This window comes from Tupaia chinensis, unplaced genomic scaffold (assembly GCF_000334495.1).
Source record: "Tupaia chinensis unplaced genomic scaffold, TupChi_1.0 Scaffold000495_1, whole genome shotgun sequence".
In the NCBI taxonomy this organism is placed as follows: Eukaryota; Metazoa; Chordata; class Mammalia; order Scandentia; family Tupaiidae; genus Tupaia; species Tupaia belangeri.
Genome location: NW_006160007.1, coordinates 1,154,276 through 1,169,479, shown reverse-complemented (window position 1 = coordinate 1,169,479; position 15,204 = coordinate 1,154,276). Strand labels below are relative to the sequence as shown.

Sequence of the window (15,204 nt, the reverse complement as noted above, 5' to 3'; positions counted from 1 at the left end):
GAAAATGAAAAAGAAAGAAGCCAAAGAGAAAGGTACCTGGGTTCAACTGAAGCGCCAGCCTGCTCCACCCAGAGAAGCACACTCTGTGAGAACCAATGGAAAGGAACCTATTCCCTATGAATTCATGGCATGATGGGTGTTAAAAATGAACTAATCTGGGACCAGCAGTTAGTGTAATGGCTGTCACTGGACTCCCACGTAGTAGACCGCAGTTTGAGTCCCAGACCTGATGGCTTAAACTCATGCCGGCGCGAGTGCATACGTTCCCAAAATCCTGAGAGGAGAAGGGATTGCAGCGTAGCCATCCCCCCTGGTGGGTGATTTCTCACTTTCTATCTCTCTGTCTCTCTCCGTCTGTCTGGCGATCGCATGCGCCCTATAGCAAAAACCTCTCCAAAAAAATAATTAATTAAAAAAATAAACTAATTGGTGATCTATTAAAAAAAAACAGAAAAGAAAGAAAGCAAAGGGATTGTACGTGTGTGTATCACTCGGGGAGGGACTGATTTCTCACTTTTGTTTCCTCTCTGTTTCTCTCTTCAGCAAGCACACCTGCCCTTTGGCAAAAAAAAAAAAAAAAAAAAAAGAAAAGCCATAAGGGGAAGGGGCCAGCCAGTGGTGTAGTGGGTAAGGTGGCTGGATTCCACATGACCAACAGCATGGCTAAAGTCTCAGACCTGGTGGACTGAAAAACATGCCAGGCTGGGAACCAGCAGTTAGCGTAATGGCTATGTCACTGGACTCCCACGTAGTCGACCACAGTTCATGTCCTGGACCCGGTGGCTTAAAACTCACGCCGGGTGTGTGTGCATGCATGCCCAAGATCCCAAGAAGAGAATGGAGGAGAAGGGATTGCGGCGTGACCATCCCCCCTGGGGGGTGATTTCTCGCTTTCTGTCTCTATGTCTCTCTGTCTGTCTGGTGAGCGCACGTGCCCTATAGCGAAAACCTCTCCAAAAAAGAAAGAAAGAAAGAAAGAAAAACATGCCAGGCGTGTGTTCATGCATGCCCAAGATCTCAAAGGGAGGGTGAGATGAAGAGAAAGGATTGAGGCATGATCATTCCTCATGTAAGCTTCTTTCTTGCTTTCTCTCCCTCTTTTTCTCTTTCTCTCTCTCTGGCAAGATCGTGCACCCTCTAGCAAGTTAAAAACAGGAAAAGATGTCCATCAGAAAAGACAGATATTCATGATGCCAAGTATTCTCACCTATCCCTAAAGGGTAGCCATCTCTTCATTCTCTTTGCAGTCCAAGTCCTTGGGTGATAACAAAAACCGCCACAAAAAGCCCAAGGACCCCAAGCCAAAGGTGAAGAAGCTCAAATATCACCAGTACATCCCCCCAGACCAGAAGGCAGAGAAGTCCCCTCCGCCCATGGACTCGGCCTACGCCCGCCTGCTGCAGCAGCAGCAGCTGTTCCTGCAGCTCCAGATCCTCAGCCAGCAGCAGCAGCAGCACCAGCAGCACCGATTCGGCTACCCCGGGATGCACCAAGCTCAGCTCAAGTAAGTGGGGCGGGCCTGGGGCGAGTTGGTGACTGAGGCAGATCATGGCTCCTCTGCTGCACATGGGGCCAGCGCCTTGGGACCCAGCAAGCTCTGTATTTTGTACCCCATCCTCATCCAGGGTGCTTGGGATGTGGTTCTAGTTAGAAACCAAGCAAGCGAATCAGTGCCCCTGATTAGACAAGTACTAGCACTTCCTAACTGACCTGTGGGACATCTAAGGATGCGATGCTGAAATTGGGAGTGTTTGCAATTCATTTCTGCTTTGGAAGACAACCAAGCTGAATGACTGAGTGATACCCTCAAAGGTTGACTCCAGACCTCAGGCTGTGGGGCCCTTTTCCTAGGTCACCTTTTTAAAAAAATATTTTTTTTTAGAGATTTTTATCTTAGGGCATGTGCACTCACTGAAGAGAGAGACAGGGACAGAGAGAGAAAAAGTGAGAAATCACTCCTCAGAGTGGCTAGCCGCCCTGCCATTGCTCTTCCTCCCTTCTTCTCCATTCTCCTCCCAGGATCTTAGGCACACATGCCTGACATGATTTTCAAACCACCTGGTCCAGGACTTGAACCTTGGTTGGCCATGTGGGAATCCAGTGACGTATTGCTCTGCCATCTGCTGGTCCTGCTAGATCACCTTTCAAATGGTCAATACGCTCACCTATGAACTTGGGATATGGGCTCCCTCCCCTGCCTCTGGTCTTCCTCAGGTCATGCTGATGACTATGCTGAACTTTTACTCGGTATGTTCATGCCTCCTCGGGACAGAACTGTACATCTGTTAAACCGCAGACAGACGTGTGGCCCCTTCCATATGCCAAAGTCTCCACCGCTCCCTCTTGTCTCCCCAGAATGAGGCTTGAGAGTCACTTGTCCCTGATTATCTAGCTGCACTGTTATTTTTTCTCTTTTTTCTCACCCTCTTCTACTGATTTATTTCATTTTTGGTCCTTATAGACAATTATCTTGTGATCTGATCTAAATGCAAACTACCCCATATATATTTAATCGTTTTTTTAAAGTGTGCCTCTGTTTTTCGCTTTATGTTTTTTAGAGAACCAAATGAACAGATGGTCAGAAATGCAAATTCTTCTTCAACACCACTGAGCAATACTCCTTTATCCCCCGTCAAAAACAGTTTTTCTGGACAAACTGGTGTCTCTTCTCTCAAACCAGGTCCACTGCCACCTAACCTGGATGATCTGAAGGTATCATTGATATAATCTTATTCCTTTTTATTTTGTTTCTTTCTTTTTTCTATTTTTTTTTTAGCAAAATAATAATACATTGTTAATAGCATCATTGCCAACTGATTTCTTGAGTAGGAGAGGGAAGAGGAGTATGGGAGAGATGGACGCTGGTGACTGAGTTTATGCTGCCGTGGACGAACACACGGGAAGAGCGCTTCGTAGGCCATTTAAACTCAAGCTGGTTTTTACACCTTTCTGTATCTCATTTGCATAAATGCATTATTGCGAGAGTCCAGTGGACATGTCTACATGATAGACCTTGATACAAAGAGCAAGTGTGATATTGATATAAGTTTCCAGGATATTCTAAACCAGAGGGCCATTCTGTGACAGACTTCTTTCAGTATCTGGTGAAATGACAAAAATAAGAACTGTGTAAGAGCTTTTCATAAATCTAAGTGCACATGACCTGTTTGACTAACCTTCATTCCAAGTGTCTATTTTCTCCCAATGTTTTGAATTTTTAAATATCCTTTCTGGGACCGTTCCATCACTGGACTTCCATGTAGTCGACTGCAGGCAAGTCACAAACCTGGCAGCTTAAACCTCACCCTGGGGGCGTGTGCATGCGTGCCCCGAATCCCAAGAGGAGAATGGAGGAGAAGGGATTGTGGTGTGGCCATTGCCCCTGGTGGGGGTGGTTTCTGTCTCTCTGGTGAGCACATGCACCCTATAGCAAAAATCTCTCTCTCAATAAAAAAAGTAAAACCAAATCAAATATCCTTTTCATTAGAAATGATATGGTAATAAATGGAAGTTGCATGATTTGGGTAGAATTTTATTTGTTCCTCTTGTTAAGTAACGATATTATTAAATAAGGATCCCAGTTCTTATTGAACAAGATAAAACATTGGTTAGCTGATGCTAATAATTTAATTTAAAACAATTCTGTTTTATAAAATTGCCGAGTCTGGGAGCTTCTGCTCGGAAGACTGCAGCACCATATTAAATGATACGAGCATGCCAGCAGCTTATTCCACATCACAGAGCATGTGAACTGACGCCCCCTAAAATGACATTAGATTTTGCATTGAACCCAGTGTGTTTCAGAGCAGTTCTCAGGATGGGCATACTCGTCCACCCATCCACTCTTCCCAGCGGGACCCAGACAGGAGCCCAGTGCCCTTCAGCTTCTCAGTGTGCAAAACGATCCAGTCCCTCTCCCCATTTTCAGTGATGACTCCTGCTTACCTATTTTCCACAAAGGTTCTTTCAAGTATCCCCCAAAACACAAAGTTCCTAAAGGTCTTCACAGCCTTCACTGTGCCCACTGTAGGCCCTTCCTTGGTCTTCTGTCCTCATTTTTTGTTCATTTATTTTTCAAGGCTTTTGGCATAGGGGACATGTGCTTGCCAGAGATAGTGAGAGGGAAAGTGAGAGATCACCCCCAAGGGGGTTGTCTATGCTGCAATTTCTTCTCTTCCGTTCTCCTCCTGGGATCTTGGGCACACATGCACATGCGCACAGCATGATTTTCAAGTCACCAGACCTGGGACTCAAACTGCGGACAGCCGTGTGGGAGTCCAGTGACGTAACCACTACACCATCTGCTGGCCCCCTCAGTCCTCATTTTCACGCTCATCCCCACTTTCAGTCCTCAGTCATCATTCTCTTTGAAAAAGAAGGTAAGGTTCAGGTTATTCCAAAGGGAAGGAAATTCTATGGCTGCCAGATGCCAACACTATAAATAACGTGTATCTTGGGTCTTGTACCAAAGGTCCCTCCATTCCTTCCACTTGGATTAAAAATTGTGGAGCTCGTTTCCATTTGGTATCTATAAACGGAGGAGAGGATGCCAAGCTGACGACAGTGCTGTCTGAGTCACTCTCCAAACCATAAAAGCAGAGATAAAAGTAGGCAACCCCTTGAAAACTACGCTGAGTGAAATAAACATAATTGTATGAGTCCACTTCTAGGAGGTACCCACAACAGGCAAACTCATAGAGACATGGTCGTTGCAAGGGACAGGTGATGGGGGTTGGCGGTGAGGAGTTAGTTCATGGAGACGGAGTTTCGGTCTGAATGACAATGAAGTCCTGGAGAGGGATAGCGGTGACAGTATTAAACATTTTGAATACACTTAATGCCACTGAACTAGACACTCAAAAGTGGTTAAATGGTAAACTTTATGCTATGTGTATTTTTTTTTTGATAGATTTTTGCTATAGGGCGCGTGCGCTCGCCAGACAGACAGACAGAGACAGAGAGACAGAAAGCGAGAAATCACCCCCCAGGGGGAATGGCCACGCCGCAATCCCTTCTCCTCCATTTTCCTCTCTAGATCTTGGGCACACACACACACACGCCCGGCATGAGTTTAAGCCACTGGGTCCAGGACTTGAACTGTGGTCAACTACATGGGAGTCTAGCAACATAGCCATTAACGCTAACTGCTGGGCCCATGCTATGTGTATTTTACCACAGTATTGACAACATTGATTTTTTTTTTAAAGTAGGCTTTTTTCTGCCTGGGGATCAAGGATCAGGTAGGAATGGAGAGAAGCCTGAGCCCCCTCAAAACCTAGTTGGGGTACGATAGTGCCGTCCAGCAGAGCTGCCAAAGGTAGTGTTCTGTGCACACACTCACAATCATTGGCCGGTGCCGATTATAGCCATGCACACAGATAGAGGGGAGTGATGGTGATGGTGGCTCCCGAAACTGTAACTACAACCCACCGGTCAGCCATTTTACAGAGTCAATTTGCTGGTACTAGCAGGACGACTGAGGAAAAAGGTCTAGTCAGTTTCTCTCCGTCAGAAATAAACCAACGTAGGGTCAGCCCCGCCACCTATGGGAGTGGGATCCCACATGACTGACCGTGGTCCCAATCTTGGCCACAGCAGCTCGAAAAACATGCCAGGCATGTGGGCCCAAATCAAAACAGGACGGAGAAACGGAGGAGGAGAGAGTGCCGTGCAATCACACCCCATTGCGTGATGGTTTCTCCCTCTCCCTCTTTCTGTCTCTCTCTAGCAAATGCACATGCCCTCTGGCAATTAAACAAAGAAAGAAGCCAAGCTAGTTCAGCCCCACTGTGACCTGGGGGATAGGAATAGAACTTTTAGAAGCAGGGACTGGCAAAGACATGGGGAGCTTCAAGGTTCGGGTCAGATATCTCCCTGAACACACTAGACACTCTCAAGCCCATAACATGGGACTGGTTGAAACTAGAGGTGAATCACAGCATGAAGGCCTTGTTGGGAGCGTGTGTCAGCCCCTCTCTCTCTGTCTCTCTTGCCCATGGAAAAAAAGAAAGGAAGAAACGGACCAGCAGCTAAGGCACTGGTCTCTCACATGGCTGACCGTGTTTCAGGTCCCGGACCTGGTGGCTTGAGACTCATGCCAGGCACGTGTGCATGCGTGCCCAAAATCCCAAAAGGAGGATGTAGGAGAAGAGATTGTGGTGTGGCCATCCTCCCTGGGGGGTGATTTATTACTTTCCCTCTCTCTGTCTCTGACTGTCTCTATTGTCTCTCTCTCTCTCCAGGAAGAGTACACACCCTAAGGCAAAAACCTAAAAAAAAAAAAAATAGAAGAAAAGGATACTTCAGAATTGAATGGGAAGGCTTAAAACTAGAAGAGTAAATGTGCTTGAGGGAAAGCAAAGCAGAAAGAGTAGAAAGGGAGGAAGGAAAGAGGAGGGGAGGAGAGAAAGAATAAAGGATGCATATGGCGCCGCCACATTTGGGGACCAAAAGCAATAAGAGGAATTTATGAAGGTAATCTTTTAAAACATAATCAGAAAGGTAAAATAAGGAAGGGAACAATATCAGGAAATATTCATGTTTTGCTACATAGAATTAAAAGGGAAAGTGGAGAACAGAGTTTATTTGTCTTTAAAAAGGTTACATAGAATTATTTTAGACAGAGGTTTTTGCTATAGGACACATGCGCTCATGAAAAAGATTATACGTCATTATTTTAGACGGAATTTTGCTATAGGACAGGTGCCCTTGCCGGAGAGACAGAGAGACAGAAAGCTAGAAACCAACCCCCACGGGAGATGACCACGCTACAATCCCTTCTCCTCCACTCTTCTCTTGGGATTTTGGGTATGCGTGCACATGCATCCGGTGTGAGTTTCAAGCTGCTGGGTCCAGGACTTGAACTGCTGTCGACCATGAGAGAGTCCAACAACATAACTATTATGCCATCTGCTGGTCCCTTATAAAGTTATTAAGTCGTATCGTGGTAGATGGATTCTTTTTGACGTCCTGTTTCTAAGAAACTGGAGAGTAAGAAAGAGAAAGAATAGACTGGAAGTTTGAAATTAGGAGACTGCTTTATGGGTATTAGTATATACTATTCGTTTTTATGGTGTGATATGGTATTATACCTATTTTTTAAAGTGTATTTATTCCGCGAGGAAAAGTGATAGGAGGGGTGCCCCCAAAAGGATCATTATGCCATGACCTACTCCCAGCTTCAGCCAGACCCGAATCGAATCATAGGCCTGGGTGCACCTGGAGTGTTCAGGAGGCCATGAGCCCAGAAGCTTCCCATGTGAGTAAACTTGCAGAGTGTTGAATCAACGCTGCACCATTTTCCAACTCTCTGTATCTATTTTTTTTAAGTATTTATTTCTTTTTTTTAAGAATTATTTTATTTAACTTTATTTATTTATTTAAATTTGACCAGAGAGGGACAGAGTAAGTGAGAGAGAAAGAGAGAGAGAGAGAGAGAGAGAAAGCAAACAAACAAGCCTCCAGGTCTGGGACTCAAGCCACCTGCTGGCCTCATACTTATTTCTTACAGATAGATACCAAAAATATTTACATGTGCAGTTTTATGATTTGCACCAACTAATTCAGGAAAGGGAAGAGAAGAAGTAGGTTGGTGTATAAGGAATCAAGATTGGGCATGAGTTGGCCATGGTTGAAGTTGATTGATGTTGAAGTTGATTGATGAGTGTATAAGGTTCGTCATACTTGTCTGTCTACCTTTGGGTATGTTTTCATTTTTCCATAAAAAAAAAATGGCTCACAAAGTTGTCAGTGATTAAAACACTAGTGATTGTAGAAAAGAGGTGTATTATTTATCCCAAGTAAACTTTCACAGCATAATATTCTGAAACTCAACCAAGACGGAACTCAACAAGTATTCATTTTATTTTAGAATATGAGCTCCATTATTTAATAATGCAGTTTAAATTATTCAGTGCTAGAACAGATTCTAAAAATAAATGTAGAACTCATTAATTTTAAGTAATTCAAAATTAAAACAATAATGAGTTGCCATTTTGCACTTTGTCAAACTAGCAAATCTAAAGTAAAATGATAAAACAATGCCAGCAAGACTATTAGTGAAATAGCCACTTTATTGCTAGCATAAGCTGATGCAGTCTTTTTCTGATAACTTTCAGCTGATTAAAAAGTAACATATATTCCCTGCTGAGATATGATAGTGTATACAAAAGAAGTAAATAGTATTTTAAATGATAATTAAGATTCATAGAAAGCATTACATATTATACTTCCTTCTAGATTTAAGATGTATCTGAACATATTTTGTTTTAAAATAATTAGATGCACATAAATTTCTGGTATGCTTCTTTAACATGTCATGAATATTTTTCATAGCTTTTAATATTCAATAAGATTTTTATTTTTAATAGCAGCTATCATTCTACCACCTACTTAACACTCTAGTCCTGGATATTTGTCTAGCTTACAAAGTTTTCATTATTCAAAATGTGATTTCACTGGCCTTTGTACATACCTTTAGTAATTTCTCTGATTCACTGGCCTAACTACATAGGAATGAAATTCCTAAACTAAAATATATCAATATTTTTTAAAATTCTTGACATATGTTGCCAAATTTCTGTCCTGAACATTTATACCAGTCTATTTCCAGAAGCATTATGTAAAAGTAGCACCCCTCAAATATTAATACGTGCAATGAATCACCTGGTGTCTTGTTCAAGTTCAGCTTCTGATTCAGTAGGTCTGCAGAAAGGCGTGAGGTTCTACATTTCCAACCCGCTCCCACAGTGTCAACACTGCTGGTCCAAAACCATATTTGAAGATCAATATAATAAAGAGCTTTTTACTTCTTTCAAACACTTTAAAATTTATTTTGCTTGCCTTTATTATGTTTTTGTCAAGACAATGAATACGAAAATATGTATATATTTATTTTATTTGCATTTCTTAGATTTCTAATGATGGCATGAATGCACTATTGGCCATTCTTTCATTTTTTTTTTTTGGAGAGGTTTTTGCTATAGGGCGCGTGTGCTCGCCAGAAAGACAGAGACAGACAGAGAGATAGAAAGCGAGAAATCACCCCCAGAGGGGATGGTCATGCCGCAATCCCTTCTCCTCCATTCTCCTCTCGGGATCTTGGGCACGCACGCACACGCACCCGGTGTGAGTTTTAAGCCACCAGGTCCGGGACACGAACCCTGGTCGACTACATGGGAGTCCAGCAACATAGCCATTATGCTAACTGCTGGTCCCTCTTTAATTTTTTTTAATGCTGTAGAGCACATGTGCTCACAAGAGAAAGACAGAAAGAGAAAGAGAGGGAAAGTGAGAAATCACACTCCAGGAGAGATGGCAATACCACAATCCCTTCTCCTTCCTCCATTTTCTTCTCAGAATTTTGGGCATACACACATGTGCCCAGCATGATTTTCAAGCCACAGGGTCCAGGACTCAAAGTGCACAGCCAGCCATGTATGAGTCCAGTACCTTAATCTCCATGCCATCAGCTGGCCCAACCATTCTTTAAATTTTAGTTTTTGTTTGTGAAGAATTGGATCAACCCTTTACCCATTTCTACATTAGATATCGATCTTTTTATTTTGTATAAGCACCCCTGATAAATTGAGCTTTTTAACACTTTTTATTATTTTTTGCTGCAAGTATTTTTATGCAAGATTGCTATTTGTGTTTGCATTATGTTCATAATTTTATGACCTACAGAACTTTAAAAAAATTTTGTCGTCAGGGTCGGCAGGTAGCATGGTGATTAATGCACTAGACTCCCACATGGCCAACCGTGGTTGGAGCCTGGACCTGGCAGCTTGCTTTGTCACTTTTCCTCTATCTCTTTCTCTCTGTCTCTCTCTAGTCAAATTTAAAAAACAATAATAATAAATTAAATTAGTAATTTAAAAAATGTTTAATGTTGTCAATATTTTTCTGATTACCTTCTTCGATTTTATGCTCAAAAGTTCTTTTCCTACAGAATAGCAGAAGAATAGTTTCTTAAGTATTCTGTTTTACAGAATTACTGAAATGTAGGTATTTAATGTTTCCTGTTTTTGTTATAAAAGTAAATATGTTTATGTGTAATATTTAGATAAATGCAGATAAGAACTATTAACTTTTTTTTTTTTTTTTGGAGAGATTTTTCACTGTAGGGCGCGTGCGCTCGCCAGACAGACAGAGAGAGACATAGAGACAGAAAGCGAGAAATCACCCCCCAGGGGGGATGGTCACGCCGCAATCCCTTCTCCTCCATTCTCCTCTCGGGATCTTGGGCACGCACGCACACGCGCCCGGCGTGAGTTTTAAGCCATCCGGTCCGGGACACGAACCGCGGTCGACTACGTGGGAGTCCAGCGACATAGCCATTACGCTAACTGCTGGTTCCCAAGAACTATTAACTTTTTAACGTATATTTACATAGTACATATTTTCACATGCAGACATTGGTTTAAATATACATTATATATTTTTTAGAAAAATATCAATTTGAAATTTTAACTTACGGTTCCATAAATAAGTTTTCCTTATCTAATGCCAACTAATATTTATAGCACCAATCTATACTATCCCACCATTTGCATACACTGTCATTTATTTAGCTAGTTTTCACATTTGTGGATATTCATAGTCTCTAATTATGAATATTATAAGAAATGCGGAGATGAAAAAAATTACATGCAAATCAACATAATAATAATTGTAAACTCTTACACTGCACAGCCATACGCCAAGCACTAATCTAAGTGCTTTACAAATTTTAAGCCACTTGATCTTCACAAAAATATGTGAGGTATGTATTAGTAACTCCACTTCAGAGTCCAGCTGGTGGCATGGTGGTTAAGGTGGCTGGATCACCCATTGCTGATTATGTGGTTCTAGTCCTGCACCTGACAGCTTGGAAAACACACGTGTTTATGCCTCAAATCCTGAGAGGAAAATGGAGGAGAAGGGATTACAGCATGGTCGTTCCCTCTGGGGGTGCTTTCTAATTCCCCCACCCTCTGGCAAGCACGTGCACTCTATAACAAATAAAAAATAAACAAATAAAATAAAATTTAAAAGCTCCACTGTATGGTAGGGGAACTGAGGCACATTGTAATCACTGAGCTAGTAGGAGGCACAGCCAGGATTTGGGTTGGTGGTTTTACCACTGTATTCTCTCATATTTCTATTATCCAGCAAGTCATTCAGATTAGCACACAGATGTTAGTATGGAGTCATGGTTCTCAAAGTCTGGTCTGGGAACTAGTAATACCGGCATCACCTAAGAACTTCTACTGTTACCACTCAGTGAGGGAGAAGGAAGGGGGCATTGCTCTGGGCCATTGGCCATGCCACCCACATTGTGTGGTTCTCCAGCAAGGAGACAGGAAGCTGTTATGGCTCAAGGGTTATAGTTCCAATCGGCCTCCCCAAATGTGGAAAAAGGATCAGTCTTTTATAGAGGGATCGTTTCTGCTCAGGTACTCAATGAGGGCCATTTATGTAAATGAAGAATTGAGACGTGCACACGTGGATTGGCTAGCTCGAGTTGCAGTCCCATGGGTCCATTTGACTTTCTATGGAAATGAAGCATTGATGGTGCTGTTCCATTGGGTCACTCTGTGGCAGCCAGTTTTTTCCTTCCCTCCCTTCAGCAAAGGTCAGCTTAGTCCACCCAGCCTTCTTATGTATCCTGCAAGCCAACCTACAAAACAGTCGTTAGCGGGCCAGCAGATAATACAGAGGCTACATCACTGGACTCCCACATGGCCAACCATGGTTCAAGTCCTAGACCTGGTGGCTTAAAAATCACTCTGTGTACATGTGCATGCATCCCCAAGATCCCGGGAAGAGAATAGAAAAGAAGAGATTGTGGTGTGGCCATACCCCCATACAGTAATTTTTCACTTTCCCCCTCACTCTCACTTCTCTGTCTGTCTCTCTCTCTCTCCAGTGAGCACATGCACCTTAAGGCAAAAATCCTTTGAAAAACAAAAACAAACAAGCAACAACAACAAAAACAAAACAGTAATTAGCACTTGGTTTTTCTAATTTGGTTCATCCTGACTGGTTACACGCACTCTCAGTCTCCACCCCAGAACACTGAATCAGAATGCTAGTAGGGCCCAACAGTATGTGTTATAACACACCCTCCAGTGATTTGGGTGCATATTCAGGCTTGAGGAGAGCGTGGTGAGAAAAACCCTCAGCAAAAGACCTACAGACTCAACCGGGCTTTGGGATCACTGTTTGAAGGTTTGTGTCTAACACCAGACAGAGTTCAGGTTTCTCATCTGTAAAATGGGGGGACCAGCAGTTAGCATAATGGCTATATCGCTGGACTCCCATGTAGTCGACCGCAGTTCGTGTCCCAGACCCGGTGGCTTAAAACTCACACCGGGCATGTGTGCATGTGTGCCCAAGATCCTGAGAGGAGAGCGGAGGAGAAGGGATTGCGGTGTGGCTATCCCCCTGGGGGATGATTTCTCGCTTTCTGTCTCTCTATTTCTCTCTCTGTCTGTCTGGCGAGCGCACACGCCCTATGGCAAAAACCTCTCCAAAAAAAAAAAAAAAAAAAAAAGGCACAGTAATCACAAGGCCCAGGGGCTGGAAGGCAGTAGATTAGGAGAATGACTTCAATGGTTTATTTGAGTGCTATACTTCCATGATTCTAGGGCCACAAAAACTTAATACATAGCAAGATAAAAAAAATAATTATTACAATTGTGCAGATCTGGGCCAGTGGGTGGCATGGTGGTTGAGGTGTGGACTCCCACATGGCAGATGGTGGTTCAAGTCCCAGACCTGGCAGCTTACTTTCTCACTTGCCATCTCTCACTCTTTCTCTCTCTCTCTCTCTCTCTCTCTCTCTCTCTCTCGTGAGCGCACATGCCCTATAGCAATTTAAAAATAATAAAAATAAATAAAGTTAAGTAAATAATTATTTTTAAAAATTGTGCAGAACTGATTTCTATCAGGTATAGGAGAAGAAATTGAAACAAAGTGCAAAAAAGGAGAATCGAAGACTATAAAACTCCATTTGTGGAGGCCAGCAGGTGGTGTGGTGGTTAAGGTGCTGGACTCCCATATGGTCAGCTGTGGTTTGAGCCCCGAACCCGATGGTTTGAAAATCACACTGAGTGTGCGTGTGTCCATGCACGACATCATGAGAGGGGAGTGGAGAAGAGGGATTGCAGCAGGCCATGCCCCCTGGGGGGCTGATTTCTCACTTTCCCTCACACTGTCTCTGGGGAGCTCCTGCACCCTATGGCAAAAAACAAAAATCAAAACAAATAAACAAAAAACTCTATTTATGATGCTTTATAATAAATGATGTGGTTTTATAATAATTACACTTTAAAAAAATATTGTAATTCTAATATATCATATTTTCTTTAGGTCTCTGAATTAAGACAACAGCTTCGAATCCGGGGCTTGCCGGTGTCAGGCACCAAAACAGCCCTCATGGACCGACTTCGACCCTTCCAGGATTGTCCTGGCAACTCCGTGCCCAACTTTGGAGATATAACGACTGTCACTTTTCCTGTTACCCCCAACACGCTGCCCAATTACCAGTCCTCCCCTTCCACCAGCGCCTTATCCAACGGCTTCTATCACTTTGGCAGCACTAGCTCCAGCCCCCCGATCTCCCCCGCCTCCTCTGACCTCTCTGTCGCAGGGTCCCTGCCGGACACCTTCAACGATGCCTCCCCCTCCTTCGGCCTGCACCCATCCCCAGTCCATGTCTGCACAGAGGAGAGTCTCATGAGCAGCCTGAATGGGGGCTCTGTGCCCCCAGAGCTGGACGGGCTGGACTCGGAGAAGGACAAGATGCTGGTGGAGAAGCAGAAGGTGATCAACGAGCTCACCTGGAAACTCCAGCAGGAGCAAAGGCAAGTGGAAGAGCTGAGGATGCAACTTCAGAAGCAGAAAAGGAATAACTGTTCAGAGAAGAAGCCTCTGCCTTTCTTGGCTGCCCCCATCAAGCAGGAAGAAGCCGTCTCCAGCTGCCCTTTTGCAGCCCAACACGGATCTGTGAAAAGACAAAGCCACGGCTCGGAAAGTCAGTCACTGGCTTGTGAGGCCGCTCAACTCCTGCCCCTTGCAAATGCTCACTGCGTGGACTCCTCAGGTCAAACCAATGTGCTCTCGTCCACATTCCTCAGCCCCCAGTCCTCCCCTCAGCATTCGCCACTTGGGGCTGTGAAAAGCCCACAGCACATCAGTCTGCCCCCATCACCCAACAACCATTACTTCCTGCCATCATCTTCTGGGGCTCAGGGAGAAGGGCACAGGGTCTCCTCACCCATCAGCAGCCAGGTGTGCACCACACAGGTAAGGGTGCCCTGCCCCATACCCAGGGCATCTTTCATGCTGGAAGTATGATACAGATTTCCAATCGCTAAAAAGTTCATGTTGGGACCATCCGATGGCGTAATGGTTATGTTGCTGGACTCCCACATCAGTGACTGAGGTTTGAATCCCAGACCCAGTGGTTTGAAACTCATGCCAGGCATGTGTGCATGAGTGCCCAAGATTCCAAGAGGAGAGTGGAGGAGAAGGGATTGCAGTGTGGCCACCCCCCAGGGAATGATTTCTTGCTTTGTTTCTCCAGTGAGTACATGCACCTATAGCAAAAATCTCTCTTTAAAAAAAAAGAAAAAAGAAACCTAATATTAGGGAATTCAATGTTAATGATTTAACCAAAAGCCCAGCAGCATCCCAGACACTTAGGATATACAAGCATTCACAGTAAACCAAATTCACTTATCCTCTAAGACAGGGATTAGGAAACTTCTGCCACAAAGGGTCAAAAATATTTTGACTGTTCAGGTCACATTGTCTGTGTCACTGCTTAACTTTGTCCTTGCATCAAGAAAGCAGCCATAGGTATCTGGTCAACAAATGCCAATGAATGCATCCCAATAAAACTTTATTTACAGAAACAAGCCCTGAGCAAGATTTGACTTGTGGGCTGGAGTTTGCCAAGCATTGCCTTCAGGGTGCCTTGGTGGTAAACCTTATCATAAGCCAAACCAGTTCTTCTCAAGAGGGCCAAAGAGGAAGTTACCAGACCTCACTCATCTCAATGTAATGGTCTGAATACTGCAGATATTTACTGAGCTCCTGCTATGTGTCCTGTTCTAGTCTCTGGGGATTCATACTGAACTAACCACACAAAAATACCTATCCTCATAAGAATGGACAGATAGTAAATAAAACAAAAAAGTAAATTATAGGGGCTAACAG

The 15,204-nt window shown here is 43.7% G+C and overlaps 1 protein-coding gene across 5 annotated transcripts in view; it reads left to right on the top strand.

Moving 5' to 3' along the window:
- MYOCD (myocardin) overlaps positions 1-15,204 on the top strand; it is a 134,840-nt gene that overhangs the window by 104,996 nt on the left and 14,640 nt on the right. For all 5 annotated transcript variants that reach the window (XM_006156501.1, XM_006156500.1, XM_006156503.2 and 2 more), the window contains 3 exons: positions 1,248-1,504; positions 2,559-2,712; positions 13,354-14,289. In XM_006156501.1, the coding sequence (XP_006156563.1) occupies positions 1,248-1,504; positions 2,559-2,712; positions 13,354-14,289 (1,347 nt within the window). The remainder of the gene's footprint in view (positions 1-1,247; positions 1,505-2,558; positions 2,713-13,353; positions 14,290-15,204) is intronic.